The following is a 20,327-nucleotide window of genomic DNA, read 5'->3' on the forward strand; positions in this document are numbered from 1 at the left end:
TTCATACAAATGATCAAGTTCACATGCTTTAGCAGTGAGTGTTTGAGGTGTGAGGGAATGAGATACCACAAACGAAGTGTTCAATAAAAAGTGCTAATGAGGCAGAGTGAATTGAAATGACCTGTTTAACTTCCTAAACAGTATGCAAACGGTAATAAAGGAGTGGATGCTTTTGCTTTTTACCATGGTATCAAATTGGTATCGATAATAGTGGAATTTCACTGGTATTGGTATCGACTACTACATTTCTGGTATTGTGACATCCCTACCCGTTGGGTAACGCTACCCGAGTTGTGAGTTGTGACCCACATCATTGTGTTAGTCTGCAAGAAGCACTAGTGTAGTATTTACCAATGTACCTCATACATACTGTACATACACTCCTCTTGTAGAAATACAGTAAGTAGATCTCCCAAATATTTTCCTGAACAAGTTCGCACATAACAGGAAAGGGCTCTATAACTACTAGTTGGGAAAGAGTCAAAGTTAGATTAGTTATATAGATTAGTAAGTGGGTTGACATGTTTTGCTTTTGAAGGAACTGAAAAGATCAATTTACAAGTATGTATTATAGATGAGCACACAAGTTGACAAGATGTCTTTCATTCAAGGACAATTCAAACTGAGTTAAAGAAAGTGCTGCCTGTGTTAATGCAAACTGGGCCCTACCTCTTTGATAAGCAGCTTGAAAACAGAAGGCACTTTCACTGCAATTTCATTCACTCCGAAGAACAGTCTCCTGACGAGGTGAAAGAGACATTTATGAGCCAAATGTTGTGAACCAGACCTTCATATCTAAACACACAGTATATAGCAGAGATACACAACAATGTACAATTAAAAGGTTACGGGTATGCAGGTTTTCATTCTAAACAATATTAACAGATGATTTCACTGATTAGTTCTTTCCTCTCATTTAAAAGGGTATTTTTCAACCTGGATAGGGACAACAATTTCTGAAATTGGTCCAGTATTGAGGGAGAGCGCTGTAACTGGCAGCCGCGAAACGAGCTGCGAGAGCAAATTAGCTCACTAAAAGTACTTGTTTTGCCACTGACAGGCTCAGATTATTATGATAAGTGTCTGACAACATTATGGAAAGGACCCTACAGAGATAAAAACATTTTCCTTACCGTTCGCTAAATCCGGTCTGTTTGTTATTGTGTCCAAGTCCCTCATTGTGAAATCTGAATATACTCTGGCTTAAATAAATACGGGCGGCCATTGAACTAAAAGACCTCATCCACATTGCAGAAATCCTCTAAATATTCAGCCATAACATTGAAAATCTTTTAGATAACACTAAGCTACGCTTTCTGTACTCCAACACAACAAACTCTGCCTGGCTGGCACTCGCGTTTCCACCATGGATGTATTCCACTATTCCACTGTTGTCTTCCAGCGACACGTCACCTCGCCAGATTTCAGAACGAGGCTTCTCCTTGAGCGAGACTCTTTCCATAATGTCAGACACTAATAATAATAACAATCTGAGCCCGTCATGGCAAAAACAAGCACTTTTAGTGGAGTAAATGACATTGCCAGCTTGCCCCAATAGCACCACAATGCAGCCCGTGAGCAGCTCCCGTCTACAGCGCTCTCCCTCAATAGTGGACCATTTTCAGAAATTGTTGTTCCAATTAGTCAGTTAGACACAAAAACATGGGAAAATAGGGTCCAGGTTGAAAACTACCAAAGTTACCCTTTAAATTATTTGGGCTCTGTACAGTATAAATTGTCATTTTAACATGTCTGCACTGACTTCCCCCCTGGCCACTTCTAAGGAATCCCCGCTGACATGTAGCATGACAAAGTCAAAGACGATTGAATTACTCTTGTTGAGGCAGAGAGCTTATAGACTGCAGTTACTGTGGCCAACAGGCCTGAGTATGCTCCTCCTGTCTGGCTGTCTAAAGTCCTTCAGACAGGTGAGATGTTACCTGTACTCCTGCTGGTTCCTGGTCAGGCCTGCACTGTGCTCCGAGTGGAGGGTGGAGCAGCTGACCTGCAGATCATCCAGGCCGCTGGAGGTGAAATATTGGTCAAAGCAGGGGACAAAGTCAACACTTATTACACTAATTACACATAAGTAGCAACGTATGTCTAACATTTACCACAGTTGTAAATGCAAAGGCTTATTTTTCTCATTTGACTTTACAGCTCTTTATGAGTTAAATAGGGCTGTATAGATTTAGTTATCATTACTGCTGTGTATTACTGTACACACACTGCCAGATAAAACCCTTAACCAATTTAGCTTACTGTAAGGAAGGAGTTTTCGGCAGTAAAAGTGCCTGCAAACTGGTATAAAAATAGCCCAGAAAATTTCTGTAGATAATCAAAGAATGCTTACGTTAAAAATTCAAAGTTCTGCAGCCCGTCGTTCCAATAATACTTTGTGCTATGTAAGGTAAAATAGCGAATCTGAGGGAAATACAACAGGGGAGAGGCAGAGGGAAGGGACACATATCAGCATTACTGTATTGTTGTCCACATACTTAAAGGCAAGAAACACAGTAAATTTCAGTTTACTTACAATTCAGTTTTATGTAACATCCGTTTAATGATTTGTGGTATCACTATGATAACATAAATATGGAGTATAATTACACATGATTAAAACATGCCAACCGTTCTATCAACTTTGCAAACAAACCACTGAAAACCTGGCAGCCGGCTGGTGCGTTCAGTGTGTGTGTGTGTAAATACAGTATATTGTCGTGACGGGTGCCTACCTGTGTGGGCTGGTAGTCGGCATATCTTCTGATGAGCTCCTGTGCGGAGCTGCCATCGGAGGGGTCGGGGGTGTGTCCGTTGGCCAGAGGGGATGAGGAGAAGGGACAGGAGGGGGAGGAGGGGGAGGAAGGGGAGGAGGGGGAGGTGGTCTGGGTCTCCAGGCTGTGGAAGGGGTTGCTCCCCGGGGCCAGCATCACTCGCACCCTGGCCAGGAACCAGCGCCGGAACTCATCCTAGTCCAACAAACAACACACAAAGTTGTAGTACTGGACTTTTAAGGACCTTCACTCATTAACCCCATAACCTCCCTCCATTACTAACTAACCTAAACACTTATTCGGCTGTATTTAGTACCTGTCTAAAAAACATGAGGTGGCCAGATAGCTATATGGCATATGGTACTGTATGTATCAACCGTAAAATATTGAACTGCATTCGGTGCTTGGCAGATATGGAAGAATGCAAACACATGTACACAAGCATGAAGCCAACACAGAGAGAGATGAATGTAGACAAACATGGACAAAACTGTTGGACACATGGCAAATTATCTGTGCATTCCTGCTGGTGTGACTATCTGTGGCAATCAGTCAGGCTCAATGTATTTACTGTGCTGCTACAGTTGTATTCACTCACAGCTTTAAATGCTCATGAGCTTGATATTTATATCTTCTGCATGTACCTATATGTCAAGCTGTTCCTGACAGCATTTAGACTTTTTTGTGGTTGGTTAACTGGTTTGAAGAATTAAAAAAAGAAGAAGAAGAACCATGGGAGTGTTTTTATTAAACCACAAACTGAGTATAAAAGTAACATAAAAATGTAATTATGCTTGTTAGATGTCTTGATATTGTACTTTAGATTACCAAACACGCCTGCAAATTAAGTTATATAAAATAAGTGCAATTTAAAAAAATCACTATCCAGTATGCTCCTACATCGGACAACAGTTTAACATCTTTTATATTAGCCACAGAGGATGGTAAATTTCCTTAATTCGTCACCTGTGTTTGCTAATTTACCATCCAACTACCTTTCTGGGCTAAAATAAAAAAATCTAAATACAGCAGTTTAAATGTAAATGTAAAACCTCAGAGCTTAGCTCGCTATAAGCTGCAAATAACACATTTTCATTATTGATTAATCTGTCGATTATTTTTTTAGTCTATAAAAACTTTAAAGATTGTGAAAAAAGTGCCATTTACAATTTCTTCAAGCCAACAGTAATGTCTTCAATTAGCTTGTTTAGTGCGACCAACAGTCCAAAACCTAAAGATATTCAATTTACTGTTATATATGACAAAGAAAAGCAGCAAATCCTCAAATTTGAGAAGCTGAAACCAGTGAATATTTGCTTTAAAAAGGACTGAAACGATTAAACAATTATCCTAGTAGTTGCTGTCTGTCGACTAATCGATTAATTATTGCAGCTCTACTTGCTACCTACCGTGGAGCGCAGCAATACCACTTCGGCATTACGGGCTGTGGCACGGGTGCAGGTGGATTTGACACACCACTCTGGCATCCAGTAGAGCAGCAGGAGGAGGAAGCCCCCTGTACACAGCACCCCGAGGCCCACCAGGGCCAGCCGCCAACGACACAGACGGAAGCCCTGCAGCTCCTAAAGGGTGGAGGGAGAAAAGGGTGTGCATACTGATAAGTCGGGAAGCATTAAGTCTCACATTGGCACTGATGTAAAATGACAAAGAGCCGTACCATCTCCTCCTCTTCCCCTTTGTTGAGGACCTTCAGGTCTTCCTTCTCCATGCTGCAGAACAGTTTGCCAAGCCCCTCCCTTAGTCACTGCAAACACACAAATGTCAGAGTGAACAGCGTGGAAAAACATTTCAGTGGCTCGACATCAGAGGGTCACAAGATGCTTTCTAGCGATACGATGCAAAGGAGTACTGTGTGGAAAATGCTGTGTGTTTTGTCAACACATTTGTCATATTTTTTATATCTTCCTCCGTTATATAATGATGCAAGGGAAAAACCCAGATCCTCACTGGTTTTATTTTATGCAGTTAACTCTACATTTCTGTGGTTGCAAAACTATGCAAACACTACACATAACTTCATAATTGAGGTTTATGAGCTGAAAGGATCGGAGACCATTACACTGCAGTCAGTTAACATTTACTCTGCGGCAAATCATGCGTTGACATGACATTGATTTACACTACTATGCGGATGACGCCCAACTGTATGTCCCTTTAAAGCCTGGTACCACCGATGTGTCCTGTATTATGTCCTGCCTCGCTGAGATTAAAAATTGGATGTCCAAACATTTTCCTGCAGCTAAATGACTCAATCTTTCTTCTAGTCTGGGTGCCTTTTTTAACAATGTTCAAAGTGATCTCAAGTGACTAACGTGGTGCAGTCCTGCTTTGCCAAACTAAGACCGATTACCAAGATCATCCTTTCATCTGCAGACTTAGAAAAGGTCATCCATGCTTTCATCTCCTCCAGACTCTGTTAAGATTATGGAGTTTTTATATTTGAAAACCTTGTATCAACTGATTGTAACAAAGCAAAAGTGAGCATGGCTCACATACCCCCGCGCACTGCTTGACCCCAAACCAAAGGTTTTGCCCTTTTGGAAGTAATGGAATTAGTCTATTGAGCACAATGTAGCTTGTTATTAGCTCACTTTGCTCAAGTCCAGGGTGCCCAAAAATGTTAGAAATTTTGGGCACCCTGGACTTCTAATCCCCAAAAGGCACAACTAGACCACACTGTCAACCATCATACCAAATTTGAAGTTCCTAAGTTAAATAGTTTCCGAGTTCTGCTCCGGAAACGAAAGTGTGACATGGACAGAGGGAAGGAAGGGCAGACTGAAGGACACGCGGAACGCTATATACCCCCAATTACGTTGTCGCGGGGGGAAAATGATGTAAACACACAAAGGCAAAAGGTAACATTTATTCATGCTGAACCTGCAAAATTAAACTAAAAGTTTTTAGTATTTCTAAATTCTCGGTGAGTTCAAAAATAACAAATTCAAGTTATACAAAAAAATAAAAATGCTGCCCGTTACATAAATGAAATTAGTAGGCTTAGACTAGCTGCCTTTTTTTTTCTTAGAAACTTGCCAATTTAAAATATATGTTATACGCAAAATAACACTGTAAAACTGGTATTTTGTTTGATTTTTCAACAAATCACACAATAATGCTTGACACAACTTTGACTTGGTGTGCAGGATTACTGTCCATCAGTAGCAATATCTAGGTTCGTTTGCAGAAAAAAAAAGTTTTTATAAATCAATTTTTGGAAGTTGTGAATAGATTCAGAATCTCGGAAGATAAGAATCTTGATTCTTATATGAATCAATTTCCTCCACCCCTACTTTCAACAGTCTGTGCAGTGGATATTAGTCAGTAGGTATAACTATAATCAGAAGCTGGAGGTGAATGATGCACCTAACCAATCGCTCTCAAGGCATGAGATATCAATCTTTTTCAGTTTTGCCTGTCTTTATGTGAATAACAAACAGACAATTTCTACCATAGACAAGAAATGTTCAGCAGCACATGGACTTAGGGTGAGCAGGGATCAAAATGTTTTCATGAACTCTGGTTAAACTTATTTAACCCACTGTGAACTCTTCAACTGTCTGTGGGGAGAGAGCTATGACGAAGAAAGATATTATCGTCTGAGGATACAAAGTGCAGGAAAAGCTAACGGAGGTCAGTAGTTCATTGGAGCACACGGGACACGCCCAAATGCACAGCACTTCCAAGACAGCTGCTCAACCTCAGAATACCCATCTCTTACGTGTGTCAACACACCCACACACAGACCAACTGAGTAATCATATCAGGCTCGACCCCATTTCCTCCTCTCAGTTGCCCCAGAAGACCAGCCAGCTGCCAAGGAGGGCACACGGTCACTTTGTGTGTGTGTGTGTGTGTGTGTGTGTGTGTGTGTGTGTGTGTGTGTGTGTGAATTCTGCATTGATATTGACAGAGAGGGGCATTTAGGTCAAAAGATGAGAAGGCCCTTGAAAATACCAGTTGGGCTGCGGATAATCTGTCGCTAAAAGCAGCTCCAGCAGGCTAGTTTATCATTTTGTTGTTCATGCATTGTATTGAGTTACAGAGAGAAACACTGACGCTGGATGTATGTGGAGTCAAACTGTGCAAGTAGTATGAAAGAGAGGTTAATTGGGCTACTGGCTTCAAGGTCGGGATTTGGTAATCAGTCACTCGGGTACACTGTGGATTTCACTGTGGGAACTAGAGACATCCTATCCAGGGCTCTACAGTGCAAGCATTTTGGTCGCATACGCCAGTGAAAATTAGAGTGAGCAAATGTGAAACACTATTTGGGCGCACCACTGCGAATGACCCAGAGTTCTGACTAACGATGCCCCCAGGAACCCGGTTCTGAATAGGCCTTTTTCACGGAAGACATTTGACTCGTCACCGTAGGAAAACAGGTGTAAATAATGAAATTAATGACGGCTGAATTCCATTTAGCTGCTTTAATCTCAGGGTCCTGGTCTCATGCATGCTGGCTCACTGTCACTCTCACTGGGACATTGTTAGTGTTATTACTAACACCTGTGCTTTTCCTACTGTGATAAGTCAAAATGTCTGCTGTGAAAATGGCCTGTTGGGAGCCGTTTCTAAATAAGTTAGAACCGGCTCCAATTCAGGGTCATTCTAAGGTTGGCTATTTTATCAGTACTTTAAGAAACCAGGAAGTGCAAAATATAGAATAACGATAGCAGAAAATATGTTTTCGGTGTAATTTATGGTGGCACATGCAGCCTCTCCTCTCTGTCTGTCTCTCCTCTGCTGCGTTCGACTGAAGTGGTGGACACACTGCCCGCATGAGACGCGCGTCTGACATCTGTAGAATATGTCACAGACAGTGAAAGGGATCTAGTGACTGTATATTAACTTCATACCAGCAAGACTTTACTACAGTTTCGAGGTTTATCTGTAGAATATGTTACAGAGATGAAAAAAAAGTAAAGTTAATTAAACTTGTTTTTAAATCAACACTTCCTGCTTTCATTTCAAAATAAAAGCCCTCAGGCATTTTTTCTATAGACAGAATCCCTTCATTTGTTAACACGAGGCTTTTATTCTGAAATATGAGCAGTCAGTGCTGTGGAAACACGCAGTCACTTTGGGGGCTCAAAAAATTGATAACGTTTGGGGTTTAAATCAACACTTCCTGCTTTCATTTAGAAATAAAAGCCCTAAAGCGGGTTTTCTTTGCACAGAATTCCTTTATTTGTTAACACAAGGCTTTTATTCTGAAATATGTGCCGGACAGTGATGTGGAACAAGCAGTGACTTGGAAAGCATCATAAATGAATACAGTACGGAGTTTTAATTGTGGATTATTACTATTATTTACTAATTACCACACATTTCTGAACCTTTCTCTGTCTAAAATAAATATAAATTATATTTATCATGAAGTTAAATGGCCATTAAAAGGCAAACTCTATGTAGAAAGAAAGGGCTGTCAGCAGCAGCAAAAACACAGCTGACAGGTAGCAGACACGCTTCCGACGGGCAGCTAACTCGCGTCTAGTGTGAACACCCTAGGTGTGCATCACGCAGCCGCGACGCTGCCGTCAGGCGAGCCTCATGCGGGCAGTGTGCCCACGGCTTTAGGTGTGCATCACGCGGCCACGACCAACGCTGCCGTCAGGCGAGCCTCATGCGGGCAGTGTGCCCACGGCTTGAGGGCAAAGCTCAGCTCCTCCACACACACACGCACACGCACACGCACACGCGTCTTTACTGTAAGTGCAATAAAACCTCTGTAATTAAAATCTAATAAGAGTGCTTATCAAAACAACCGTTAAACAAGCATAAACTTGCAGGAAAGTGATATTTTCAACTGTTATGTCAGCAGTCTCCCGTCCTGTTCCACCGTTATGTTTTAGCCATAACATATTTGTTAGGCTAATAGCAAATTGTTAGGAACAAGCCAAAACTAAAGCCAACTGCATGTTGCCTAACTGTTTAGCCTAATTAGCTGAACGTTTCTTAAAATTGAGCAAATTCTTCTTGCCTCACAGCAAGAGGGTTTCGGGCTTGGGGCCCTTCTGTGTAGAGTTTGCATGTTCTCCCCGTGTTGGCGTGGGACTTCTCGAGGTTCTCCGGTTCGACATGCAGGTTAGGTTAATTGGTGACACTAAAATTGTCCGTGGGTGTGAGTGTGAATGGTTGTCTGTCTCTATGTGTCAGCCCTGTGATAGTCTGGCGACCTGTCCAGGGTGTACAGCTTTCGCCCAATGTCAGCTGGGAATGCCGCAACCCTGAATAGTACAATAATAGGATAAGAGGTTAAGATAATGGATGGAAAAGTCAACTCCACTCCCAAACCAGCAGTACCTGCCAGGCAGTGACTCCACATAAGCAGAGGGAGGATAACAGAGGATCAGTGATAGACCGGTTTGAATGTTCTTCATTCTAGGAATGCACCGGTCCAACTTTTTCAGTCCCGATACGGATAGTGATACTTGGGCTTTGACTTTTGACTGTGATCATTCTGTTATTTATAAGGCAACATCAGGCTTGACTTAAACATCGCTTTCTTAACTTTGTAAAACAAAGCGTAACAAATAAATACATAGATTGTAATTGAATTGTAATTTATTATTAAAATAATAAATCGTACACCTACAACTTGGCAAAAATATATTTTTGACAGATTAAATTAACAGGAATTACAAGTCAGGTGTAAACCTTTTTAATGCAGCAACAAATTGGTCAAAACTTAAACAGGAATTAAAATGCCAGCATATAATGTATATAGTATATAAACATAGAACTGAATTTAATAGATCGGCCCCATTGTCACCGATATCCGATCCAGCTATACGAGTCAGTATCCCATCCGGTATCAGTGCATCCCTACTTCATTCCTTTCAAACTTAATTCAGTGTTTATTGTCAGGAATACTATTTATCTTATTTCGATTTTTTCCAGGGCGATATTGAGTTTATATAGTGACTTTGCTCTTTTAAACATTGCTGTAAAATTCTGTATAAAGTCTTATCTAAAATAGTCAAAATAAATTTACTAGTGACACAAAATAATGTGCAAAGCTTTCAGATCATTCATTCAACTTCATTCAACTACCAGCTGTTGTGATTCATCAGAATAAAAACATGGAATATGTAAAGAAAGCATCACATCCTCTTGCATATTCTCTCTATTCTCTATTCGTTTTTGCTAGTTACATCCAAACTGTCTGATAGAAAAAGTTATGCCTTTTACACGTCAGTGTATATGGGGTCAAAGTTGACCTTAATTAAACTGGACAGAAAATCAAGGCAGTGACCACCAGTTTCCTCAAAGCAACTGTTTAGGAGAGAAAAACAATGGCCTTCCTCTGTGCAGTGACGGTGTCTTTCGTATGAAAGCAGTACATGCACGAACAGGAAAAAAACCACAAAAACCACATGAAGTGACAGAAACAGGGAGAGGGAACCACCCCATCTGTCTCTGAGGAGCGCTGGCGTGATGTGTCAGGGCACGGTGCCCATAGGGCCACCCTGCTACTGCCCCCACCACAACACACTCTGATCCTGTATCACTGCCCCCCACACTCCGATCTTATCTGCAAGCTGCACCCGGGTGGACTTTTTCTCTGGCATACAGCGGGATATTTTGCTTAGGACCAAGCCCTTCCTAGTATTTTACAATAGCAGCCCCCTGGCCGGCGCTAGGCAGTGGGTGCAGTGCAACAAGAACAATCCCTCCCCAACCGCTGCTATGACTGGAAATGCCGACACCAATGCATCATGCACGCACTCACGCTGTCCTGGCACGGTGACTCACAGATAAATGGCACCCAAAAAGGATTTAAAAGTATTAAACTTATGTGGTTACAAACACCAAATAATATTACATAATCTGTTATGTTGGAATCACCTGTTGAGATAACAGAGGGTTGTAACCTCAGAAATCATACAGGGTCCCATAATTACAGGTTCCAAACAGACAAGAGGCCAGAGAAACTTTGTGGCTGAAAATGTTAAACCCTGTTTAAGGCTTGGCTGCCAATATGTTACATGTTAACTCAGGCTGGAGACAAGTTAAGTTATACTTTAATTTAGGTGAACTTGTGCAAGAGCAGGAATAGGGAACTGTCCCAAAACAAATGTGTATTATTCATTTACAGAAATACAAAAAAAAGAGAAAGAATAAAAGAACAAACTGACAACAAAATAATTCAGAGTAAACCCTCGTCCCATAAATAAACTAACTGTTAGGTTGGGGTGTCACGATTTGATTTGATTTTCGATTTAAACATGTCATTGTTAGACTATGGAGTCTTGATTCGTAAAGATCAACAGATCATTGGTTTTATGTCCTGACAACTGTCATTTACACTTTCAAATTCTTCTTTTTCAAAAAAAAGGAGGCTACATGATATCAAGTGTGATATTTTTTGGGGAATAAACCACACTAAGGCCATATGATCAAATTTAAATAATTGATTTAATATGTAATAACAATAACTTATTTCACCAGTCAATTGGGAACAAACAACAAAAAGAAGATCCACTAGATGGCAGGAGGGAACTGAACCTGAATGCACCATGAAGCCCCCAAATCGATGTAGACACAAAATCGATTTTAAGTGGAGATAGCGCGACCGCGGCTGAAACCGGCAAAAAGTTCAATGAGTGCTGTTTTCTTTGGTTGTTGCAGTTTCTAAATCTTCTGAAGCCTACAAACTGTAGTTTTTCTGTCAATGATGCGTTCGTTGTTTACATAACTCACGGGGAAGGCAAAATGTCGCCCCATCGGTGACTTCAGGGAAGCAGGAGGATTTTCCAGTTCTGTTGTTTCTTCGTTATCTTCGACTCCGGCAATGGCCACGGTGTCTCAAAGTGCAGCTGCAGGCAGGTAAGATAAGCTGTGTCGTCTTTGAGCGGCAGGTCTTTAAAGTATTGGGGATATTTTTCCTTCGGTTGCACGCAAGTAGGCGGAGGTCGAGAGATAAACAAATACTGGGAGAATCGTTGATCCTGCTCTTGACTTCGAAGGTTGAAATGAAAAACTAATTTCGATCGATTTTTGATTTAGAATCAAAATCATGACACCCCTAGTCGCATTGAAGCTGTTGCACATGTACATTTCATTTCATAATATGTGTAATTCAGTCAGAGAGGAGCATTCCCGTATCTCCTCAGCAAGCAGAATCAAACAGATAACAGGTTTCTGGTTGGTTGGTGTGCTCCTACCTTGAGAGCCAGGGACACGATGCCCCAGGCGGTCCTCCTCCCCGCAGTTAGCTCGCTCTCTCACCACACCAACCTGGAACCCTGGGAGGGGAAACAAACAAAGAACGCAAACACAATGCACATTACGAACACAGCTTTCCAAAATGTCAGGTCTTTCCACTAAATGAACTATGATAAGCTGAGGAGAGAGACTTTCACAAAACAGTAACGTATCATCCCAAGGGGAAAAACAATAATGGTTAATGTGTATTGAGCTGCGGCTGAAGAATTACTAGGTAATGTAAACGCATGTGCCAAGGTATTCACTGGTGTACATTTCTGAAGAGCATATACTCATCACGTATGCACTTAACAAGTACTGGATAGGACCCTCTGATAACTATGGATCAACAACTGACCATCATTTGATTTGGTTGCTCCTACTGGTAACAACTTTTTGAAATATTTAAAAAGTACAGAAAGGAAGAGTGAACTGCCTGAAGTTAAATTTGAAGTAAACAAGTCCAACAATAAACCGTCAGCATCATGAAATACCCCCCAGAGGAGTACCAATACCGAGACCATGTCCACCACACTAATGCAGATTTTAGGACAGACTACTAGACCACATTGGAGGTTTTCCCATCAACTCAAATTCCGATTTTGTACATCTTCCAGTTCCCACCAGCTCCTGTGGACTTCTGGTGTTGCTAATCATGTCCTGCTCAGACAGACCCTGTGTTCATTTTATGCTTCATCCCCAGTAACTATTTCCCGTGGTGGCTAAAGAACCTGGGTACTGTAGGTGGCAACATGATGAAGCAATGCCTTGAACCAATGATCATGACCTCATGCTGAAATGGTTGCAGTATATGGAAGAAGTGTCAGGTGATTCCTCCTGACTACTATCCACTCACGAGGCTTCCTGTCCCGTCCCAATGCCCTAATATAATAAATATGAGGATGACAGGGGAAACTAGTGTTTTGACTGGAGTATAGAGGACCCTTATAGGGCCTCTAAGAGTCAGCATGACTTCAGAGATATTTATAGACTCCTCCAGCCCTGCCTAAAGCCACATTGTTGTCTCTCATTTGATTAGTCTGCTATTGTATTAATAAGCAACGCGGGCTTGGGAAAAAAAAACACACACACGCGAGGCAGCTGTTGATTTTTTTTTCAAACTACAAGATTAAACATGACAATCATCAGTGTTCCTGGAAAGAAATGGTAAGAGCCAGAAAAACATCCACTGAGTATATGTTTATCAAACCACAACAGAGGTGGAAACATGAACAGCTATTCAAGTCCAAAAGCAGATCTGGTTTACAGAGCATTTACACAGGCCAATAACACATGTATTATGAGGTGATTAGCTCGAACACACAATTAATTATTAAGTTATTTGACTGTACTGTGAGCTGTCTGACTCCAATTCATCAACTACTTTCAATCTACTATCAGCAATACATTCATTAAGCTAATGGACCTTTGCCAATGTTTGACCATCTGTGGGACTAGGGCTACAAGTAAACATTTTCTTTGGCGTTTAATCTGCTGATTATTTTTCTCAATCAATAAATCATTTGGTCTATAAAAAGGTTAAACATTCTGAAAAATGCCCATCACAATACCTCGAAAACCCAAGGCGCTGTTTTTAGGGCTGCAACTAACGATTATTTTCAATGTTGATTATTGTCATTGTCGATTAATTGATTAGTTGTTTGGTCTATAAAATGTCAGAAAATAGTAAAAAATGTCGATCAGTGTTCCCCAAAGCTCAAGATGAGGTCCTCAAATGTCTTGTGTTGTCCACAACGCAAAGATATTCAGTTTACTGTCATAGAGGAATAAAGAAATTAGAAAATATTTACATTCAAGAAGCTGGAGTCAGAAAATGTTGACTTTTTTTCTTCTTAATAAATTACTCAAATCGATTATCAAAATACTTGCCGATTAATTTAGTCGACAACTAATCGATTAATTGTTGCAGCTGTAGTCGTTTTTAAATTGCTTGTTTTGTCCGACCAACAGTCCAATGTCCAAAATATACTTCATGTAATAGGATGAGACAAAGAAAAGCAATTTCCTGCATTTGAGAAGCTGGATACAGTAAATATTTTGAAATTTTCCTTGAAAAAAAATGACATATGACAAATCATTTAGTCACCAACTGATGATTCAAAATGTGACATTATGTCTTTAGTCAGTTTAATTTAGTCTTAAAAAAGCTCATTGTCATGCATCACCGTATGTCTACAGTAGCATAAGTTTACAGTCGTGCTTCAAGCTATAAGTCCCGTGCTTGCATGGTATGAGGATAAACAAAGTGTCTCAATATCATCATTTGCTAAATATTAGGCTGTACAAAGTTCACTTTAGAATGAGGTTGAGCCATTTGTAGCAGACACTTTACATATATTGTACAAGAACCCGAAACAGGAGCAACGCAAAACTATACAAATAAACAGCTCCAGGATAGCTAATATTTTCCTTTCCCTTTCTGTCCTGTTCTTCAGCACACAGACAGAAAGGAAAAGGTGAACAATGAGCCATGACCTAATGACACAAGTCCATAATTCATGGAAGCATTTGGAGCAAAGTGTTTTGTTGCCATCGTGCTCTGCACTCAATGCGCTTTCTTTATCACTTCCCCTCCTACTCATGGGGTATTATAGCCCAGCTTTGTTACCCGTCATGGGCCAATCAAGCTGTTTATCGCTGTGACCACTGGCCTTACGAAAAAATCTATGACTATCTGCCCTTCCTCTGCTGACCTCACCACCACTGATAACATAATTAATCTCTTAACAACTTGTCAAAGGGGAAAACATGCGTGTAAATAAAATTTTATTTTACATTCATGCATACAGTACAGAGCGGATGTAGCAACGCAACAAGCACACAACCACTTCCAGTTCAGTTTCTTACTTCTCAAACACAGCTCAAGCTTAACAAACCATGAATCCCCCTAGGCAAACTCACCTATAAATGAGGTACACATCCACACCTTTTACAAACAATCCAGAGCACCAGCCTCAGGTTCTGTACGTTTTGAGATGGCATACGCACACTTTAGAGCGCAACCAAGTGAGAAGAGTTGCTGGCTACTATGATCGATGCCGAAGGGAAAGGGGAGTTAACATGGATGAGATCGGGGAGTGGACAAGGACAAAAAGAGATCCACAAGGAGTCTGTATGTGAGCTCCACTCCTGTGAAAAAAATGGAGGGAAAGAGCTGGGGAAAAAAACAATAATCCTACAGATCAAAAGTGTGCTGAATTTTAAGTCAGACCACATGCTCTTGGATTAACGGTGGCATTGCTTGACAGTCTATGAAAACCTGCTGATAACACTGCCAGAGATTAGAACATGTTTTTAGGGGCTTATTGGTTCATAATGACGCCTGGCGAAAAATAATATTTCTATATGGATGTAAAAGATTATTGAATAATTCAAAGTTTCCTTATTTCATGAGCAAAATGAAGTTGTAAATGTCAGCTCTTTATTAGGACAAACCGAGATAAGACGTTAATCAGCTGAAGTTTACTAAAATCATACGTATGAGAAACCAGGAGAGGGCAATCAAAAACGGTAGTCTCTCTGGAAAATCGGGAGGGTTGGCAAGTATGCTAATAGCATAGCAATTGTCTTCCAAGTTATTTTCAAAGCAAAGTGTGCTTTTAAGTGTTTTTTTAATGAATGAGAGTTTCACATGTCCACAGAGCATAAGAGTCATATTTTCAGCAGTTGCTTTTTCTACACAGCATCTCATACAGTTTGCAACCACAAAATGAACCACTGTGGGACTCAGGATGCAACAAGTGTGTGGCTGTCATAATGCCAGATGGATTAGTGGTTTCAACTGCAACTGTGTTGTTGTCATTTCTTTTTGATTTACCAGTTTTACCAGGTGTGTGAAAGGGGTGTAAAAATGGCTGCTTTAATATCATCCAATCTCTTGAGCTGCTTTATGATCATCATCAGGAGTGGCATTTTAAGGAGGGATTTATCTAACTCTGTCCTGAAATTTCTGTCACAAATCATCTGAACAGCTGCTGATAAGTGTGAGCTAGGGCCATGAATGCGGGACGCACCACAAAAACTACGAATGATGGTCCTGAGGTCCTCTATACTGTCCCAACAGCACCTGACAACCGACAGCCAGCGTCCGAGGGATGCAGTGAAGACGTTGTTGTCTGAGGACGGCAAGCAGATTTGTAAGGGATTAAAAGCTCACTTTTTAGGGGCCTAGCTATGCAAAGCCTTATAAGCCCTCAGTAAAAAAAATCCTCAATTCAATTCAAAAAATAAAGAACTACCTGAGTTTCTGGATAGTCCCGATTTACACTATGATTCAAATCTGCAAGGCAATTTCGATCAGCGATGAACCCGGTCCATCTGCAATGCCCGATGTTTTCATCTAATTGCACATTACTGTGTTAAATTTCACAGTTGTTTCTATTTTCACTTGAAGTGTTTCATCTCACTTCCACTGATGCAGGCCGCTGGTTTATCCTGGTCTTGTTGGAGGCAAACCGCTAGACCGGTACTAGAAAGATCTGTTTCTCTATCACGCTGCTGTGGGGTCCCACACCAAACAGCGCTGGGCTGCTGACAGGACTTTTACCATGTCAGGATTATTTCTCATCTGCACTCTGAATCAATACTGGCAGGCCTTCCATCACAGGGTGCTGTCTTAAAGCTCAACTGTGAAAAGCCTTGAGGCACTGGCTCAAAAGGTCAGTGGAATATATTGGCGCCTCGGTTCTTAAACTGAGACTAAACCGCTTCCAAATTTTCAGCTTGGACAAGACCTCAGGATCTCTCACAGAGGGGAAGAAAGGTGAAAGGGGCAAGTTCAACTCCTTGATTCCAGGAATCCAGATGTGTAACATAAGCTACGCTAGTTAAGCTTGCCCCTTAATTTCTAAACTAGACCTAAAACAAAACCAAAGCATAAATACAGTATGTCTATGCAACCTTGTACAGTTTGGCTAATCTCCTATTGGTAGACTTAATTGTACTTCTATTCTGATTTAAGGCTGACCCACATTAAAAGATTTTTCAAATCTAACATGTCAAGTTAAATTTACCAGTTTTGTTCCTATAGTGTGTGTTGAGCAACGATTTGGCCAAAACGGCACACCACAAACTAACAGATTCCATTCATGAACAACAAGAGTCCCGACTAAGAAAAAAACGGAAATCTCGCAAAATCTCTCGGGATCAAACGGGACTTTTGTGTAAACAAACATGAAGGACAACGGGCAGGAAGAATTAGCGATGAAAGTTTTTGCACTACTTTGCACTGAAAATTCATAACAAATGGATGGATGAAGTCAAGGAGACCCATTTTACTACTACTTTATGCTTCGCGTTTTGCATTAGGTCATGCATCAACAGCGGCCTTCCGTCAGCTTCCTTTTCAATTGGCTATCGTTCTTTCCCACGTGACTGCGTCATCAGCTGTCCTCAGGGTTCCCCACACACACAACAGGATATCCGATCGTAAATATCTGGAAAGATAATCTTAAAAACAAACAAAATTTGCTGACGACTAACAGGAGGGGGGAATCAGGCCCAAAATCGTCTTGATTCTTGTATAGTGTGTACCCGGCCTTAATTAAGACGGAGCCACTCAAACTAAATATTCGAGCTGCAATGATTAGTCAATTAATTGAAAGACAAAATTGAAATGTAATGGATGGTCAGTGCTTATACACAAATTGCGAAATGTGAAGACTAGTTGGGCATCTCTCTGACTGCTGTGCATACTTGGCTTGAGTTTATCACAAATGTTGCTAAATCACGTTAAAAAAATGGGTCTCTTTTTCCCCCTATAATTTATGAATAGACCAAGAATTCATCAGAGATATTGAATTCATCGCAGATATATTCTATTCAGGCAGTGGCTCCAGCTCATACAAATATTTGGTAACATACGGGTTAAATTAATATAGAAAAACATGCGCATCACCTATGAATCATAACTTGTGTGGTCAAAGGTTGCACAGGGGTTTGAGTGTGTGTGTGAGTGTGAAGCTTTTCTTTATATGGACTGTAGGAACAACAGAACAGACTACACAACAAAACATCACTCCTCTCATCTCAAAGGTCACATTCTCAATAAAAGCGCACAAACTAATTACCTCCTCAGCATCACTGTGGCAGCATGAGCCTGTCTCTGTTAATGTATAAACAGAAAAGTGAATAAACAATGATTACAATGATTAAATGTGTCCTGAGCTGCACTGTGCGTTTGGAAATTGTGCTTCACAAATAAACTTGAACTTGATCAGGACATTTTCTAATTGATCGGTGTTGGCTATATAAAGCCCAATCTCCCTCTGATCCTTTGTTTACTGAAACCTTTTGTGGTCCGGCGGGTATGCCAGCCATGCCACAGCACAAATAAATAACAGCCAGCAGTCTAAAAATGATATCCACACTGACAGCATGCAGCCACAAGGCATGCGAGCACAGCCACTTCTTTACCATCTAAAAATGTATCTCCACAAATGGATCTAAATTAACAACACACAAGTATTAAGCCTTAATTCCCTTAATTCATCACACTTAACCCAATTAAATCATCCCAGCTGTTTGATGGAAGTTGCATAAAGTTGAATGGACATCATCGGTGTGTAATTAAGGTGTGACAAGTGATTTTTGATTAAATATGGCTGCGTCTGGGAGGCCTGATTGCCGATAAGTTAATTATCTGGTCAAATCTACATCATGTAGACAAAGCAATATTTCAAACAAGTCTGTGACAAGGTAATTGTAAAGCCACAATTAACAGAAGAATATAAAAAGAAACTGAATGTGCATGGCGGTAAGTAAGGCCAATGATAACAAAATGGAAAGGCAAAAAGGAATATGGCACAGCTATCAGACCCTCAAAAATTCAGCGTCAGTGTAAGAAGGCCACTAGTGAGGGAGTCCACATAGAGGCCTGGGGCGCCGCTGAAGGAGCTACTGTGAAGGATCAGAGACATTGTGCATACAACAATGGTGCTTCACCGGTCGCAGAGAAAGCCACAGTTGTAAATAACTCACGGCTACCGTTAAAAGGCTTGTGGGATATCAGAAAATAAAATGTTGTACGAATGTCAAAGTCCAGACCTCAATCAAATTCATAATTTGTGGCAGGACTTAAAAATGACTGTTCACTAATGGTCACCATGCAATTTGAAACTGAAAGTATACGAGGCCAGATGTGCAAAACTAACACCTATACACAAGCCTGAAGCCAGAAGGTGGCTCTCCTAAATATTGACTCATCAATTAGTTTGTTTTAAATACATATCCTACTAAATCCAGACAATTTGTAAATATAAATAAAAGTTTGTGCTAATTGATATATCCACAGTTAATTTGTTACAAAATTAAACTCGACTTAAACTTTGCTTTCCTAACTTTGTAAAACTAAATGTAACAAAAAAATGCATAGATAAAGATGTAATGAATTGTTATTTATTATCAAAATAATAAATCGTACACTTGATTAAAAAAAAAAAGCTTCAAAATTAACAGGAACTATTTACATGAATTACAATTCAAGTGTAAACCTTTCTAATGCAGCAACAAATTGGTCAAGACTTAAACAGGAATTAAAACTCCAGCATATAATGTACATAGTGTTTAAACATAGAATTGAATTGAATAGATCGGCCCCATTGTCACCGATACCCGATCCAGCTATTTAAGTCAGTATCAGCCCTAGCCATCAACACACTTTGGGTTTTGGTTGTTGAACACAATACAGTTTTCTCGGGATAATGTGTCGGGATAATAGATTGTTTCTATTTTGTTAATTCATGCTAATAACATCAACTGTAATTTAATATGGAAAAAACATTCAACCAATGCATTTGTTTTGTATAAGGTATTTTATAATGACATGTCCTCATTCACTGTTCTGACAGCTGTTTTAATGTAATGGGTGTATACAGATAACATAATAAAGATTTCCCAGGCTATTGGGGACTCCAATAAGATGAGTAGCTTGACTTGTGTACAGTACACCCTTGACTTACCAGAATGACAGACTGTGTTTAATAGGAAACAGAAAGGACATGACACCACTACATTGAATTCAAAGTAACTCCAATAACTGGAAGCAACCACCCCCAACGGAAGAAGAAAACTCAGTCTTAAGCCAATTAAGGAGCCAAGAAACAATCTACTAATCACAGCTGTGAAATGTGTGAGTGTCATGAGTCTACATAGTAACATGTTTCTCTTTCACTACCTAATGTTACCCACATCCCTGACAGACATCCACTAGAGGTACACTCCTCTTTACTGACACTGAATCGTGGCTACATACAGACACCACCAGAGACGTCGCTGGATGTTAGGCTAGCGTGGCTAACGTTA

The 20,327-nt window shown here is 40.5% G+C and overlaps 2 protein-coding genes across 6 annotated transcripts in view; one reads left to right on the forward strand and one right to left on the reverse strand.

The window, feature by feature from the left end:
- Nucleotides 1–20,327, forward strand: part of bmb (brambleberry) — a 401,249-nt gene that overhangs the window by 134,893 nt on the left and 246,029 nt on the right. The window lies entirely within an intron of this gene.
- The window catches only part of atp13a3 (ATPase 13A3), a 43,123-nt gene that overhangs the window by 22,336 nt on the left and 460 nt on the right, over nucleotides 1–20,327 (reverse strand). For all 4 annotated transcript variants that reach the window (XM_074636227.1, XM_074636225.1, XM_074636226.1 and 1 more), the window contains exons 2-8: nucleotides 11,966–12,046; nucleotides 4,453–4,539; nucleotides 4,184–4,357; nucleotides 2,736–2,969; nucleotides 2,354–2,424; nucleotides 1,941–2,024; nucleotides 670–739 (exon numbers count right to left, since the gene is read on the reverse strand). In XM_074636227.1, the coding sequence (XP_074492328.1) occupies nucleotides 670–739; nucleotides 1,941–2,024; nucleotides 2,354–2,424; nucleotides 2,736–2,969; nucleotides 4,184–4,357; nucleotides 4,453–4,503 (684 nt within the window). In that variant the 5' untranslated portion in view covers nucleotides 4,504–4,539; nucleotides 11,966–12,046. The remainder of the gene's footprint in view (nucleotides 1–669; nucleotides 740–1,940; nucleotides 2,025–2,353; nucleotides 2,425–2,735; nucleotides 2,970–4,183; nucleotides 4,358–4,452; nucleotides 4,540–11,965; nucleotides 12,047–20,327) is intronic.

Source organism: Sebastes fasciatus, chromosome 5, assembly GCF_043250625.1.
Source record: "Sebastes fasciatus isolate fSebFas1 chromosome 5, fSebFas1.pri, whole genome shotgun sequence".
Lineage (NCBI taxonomy): Eukaryota > Metazoa > Chordata > Actinopteri > Perciformes > Sebastidae > Sebastes > Sebastes fasciatus.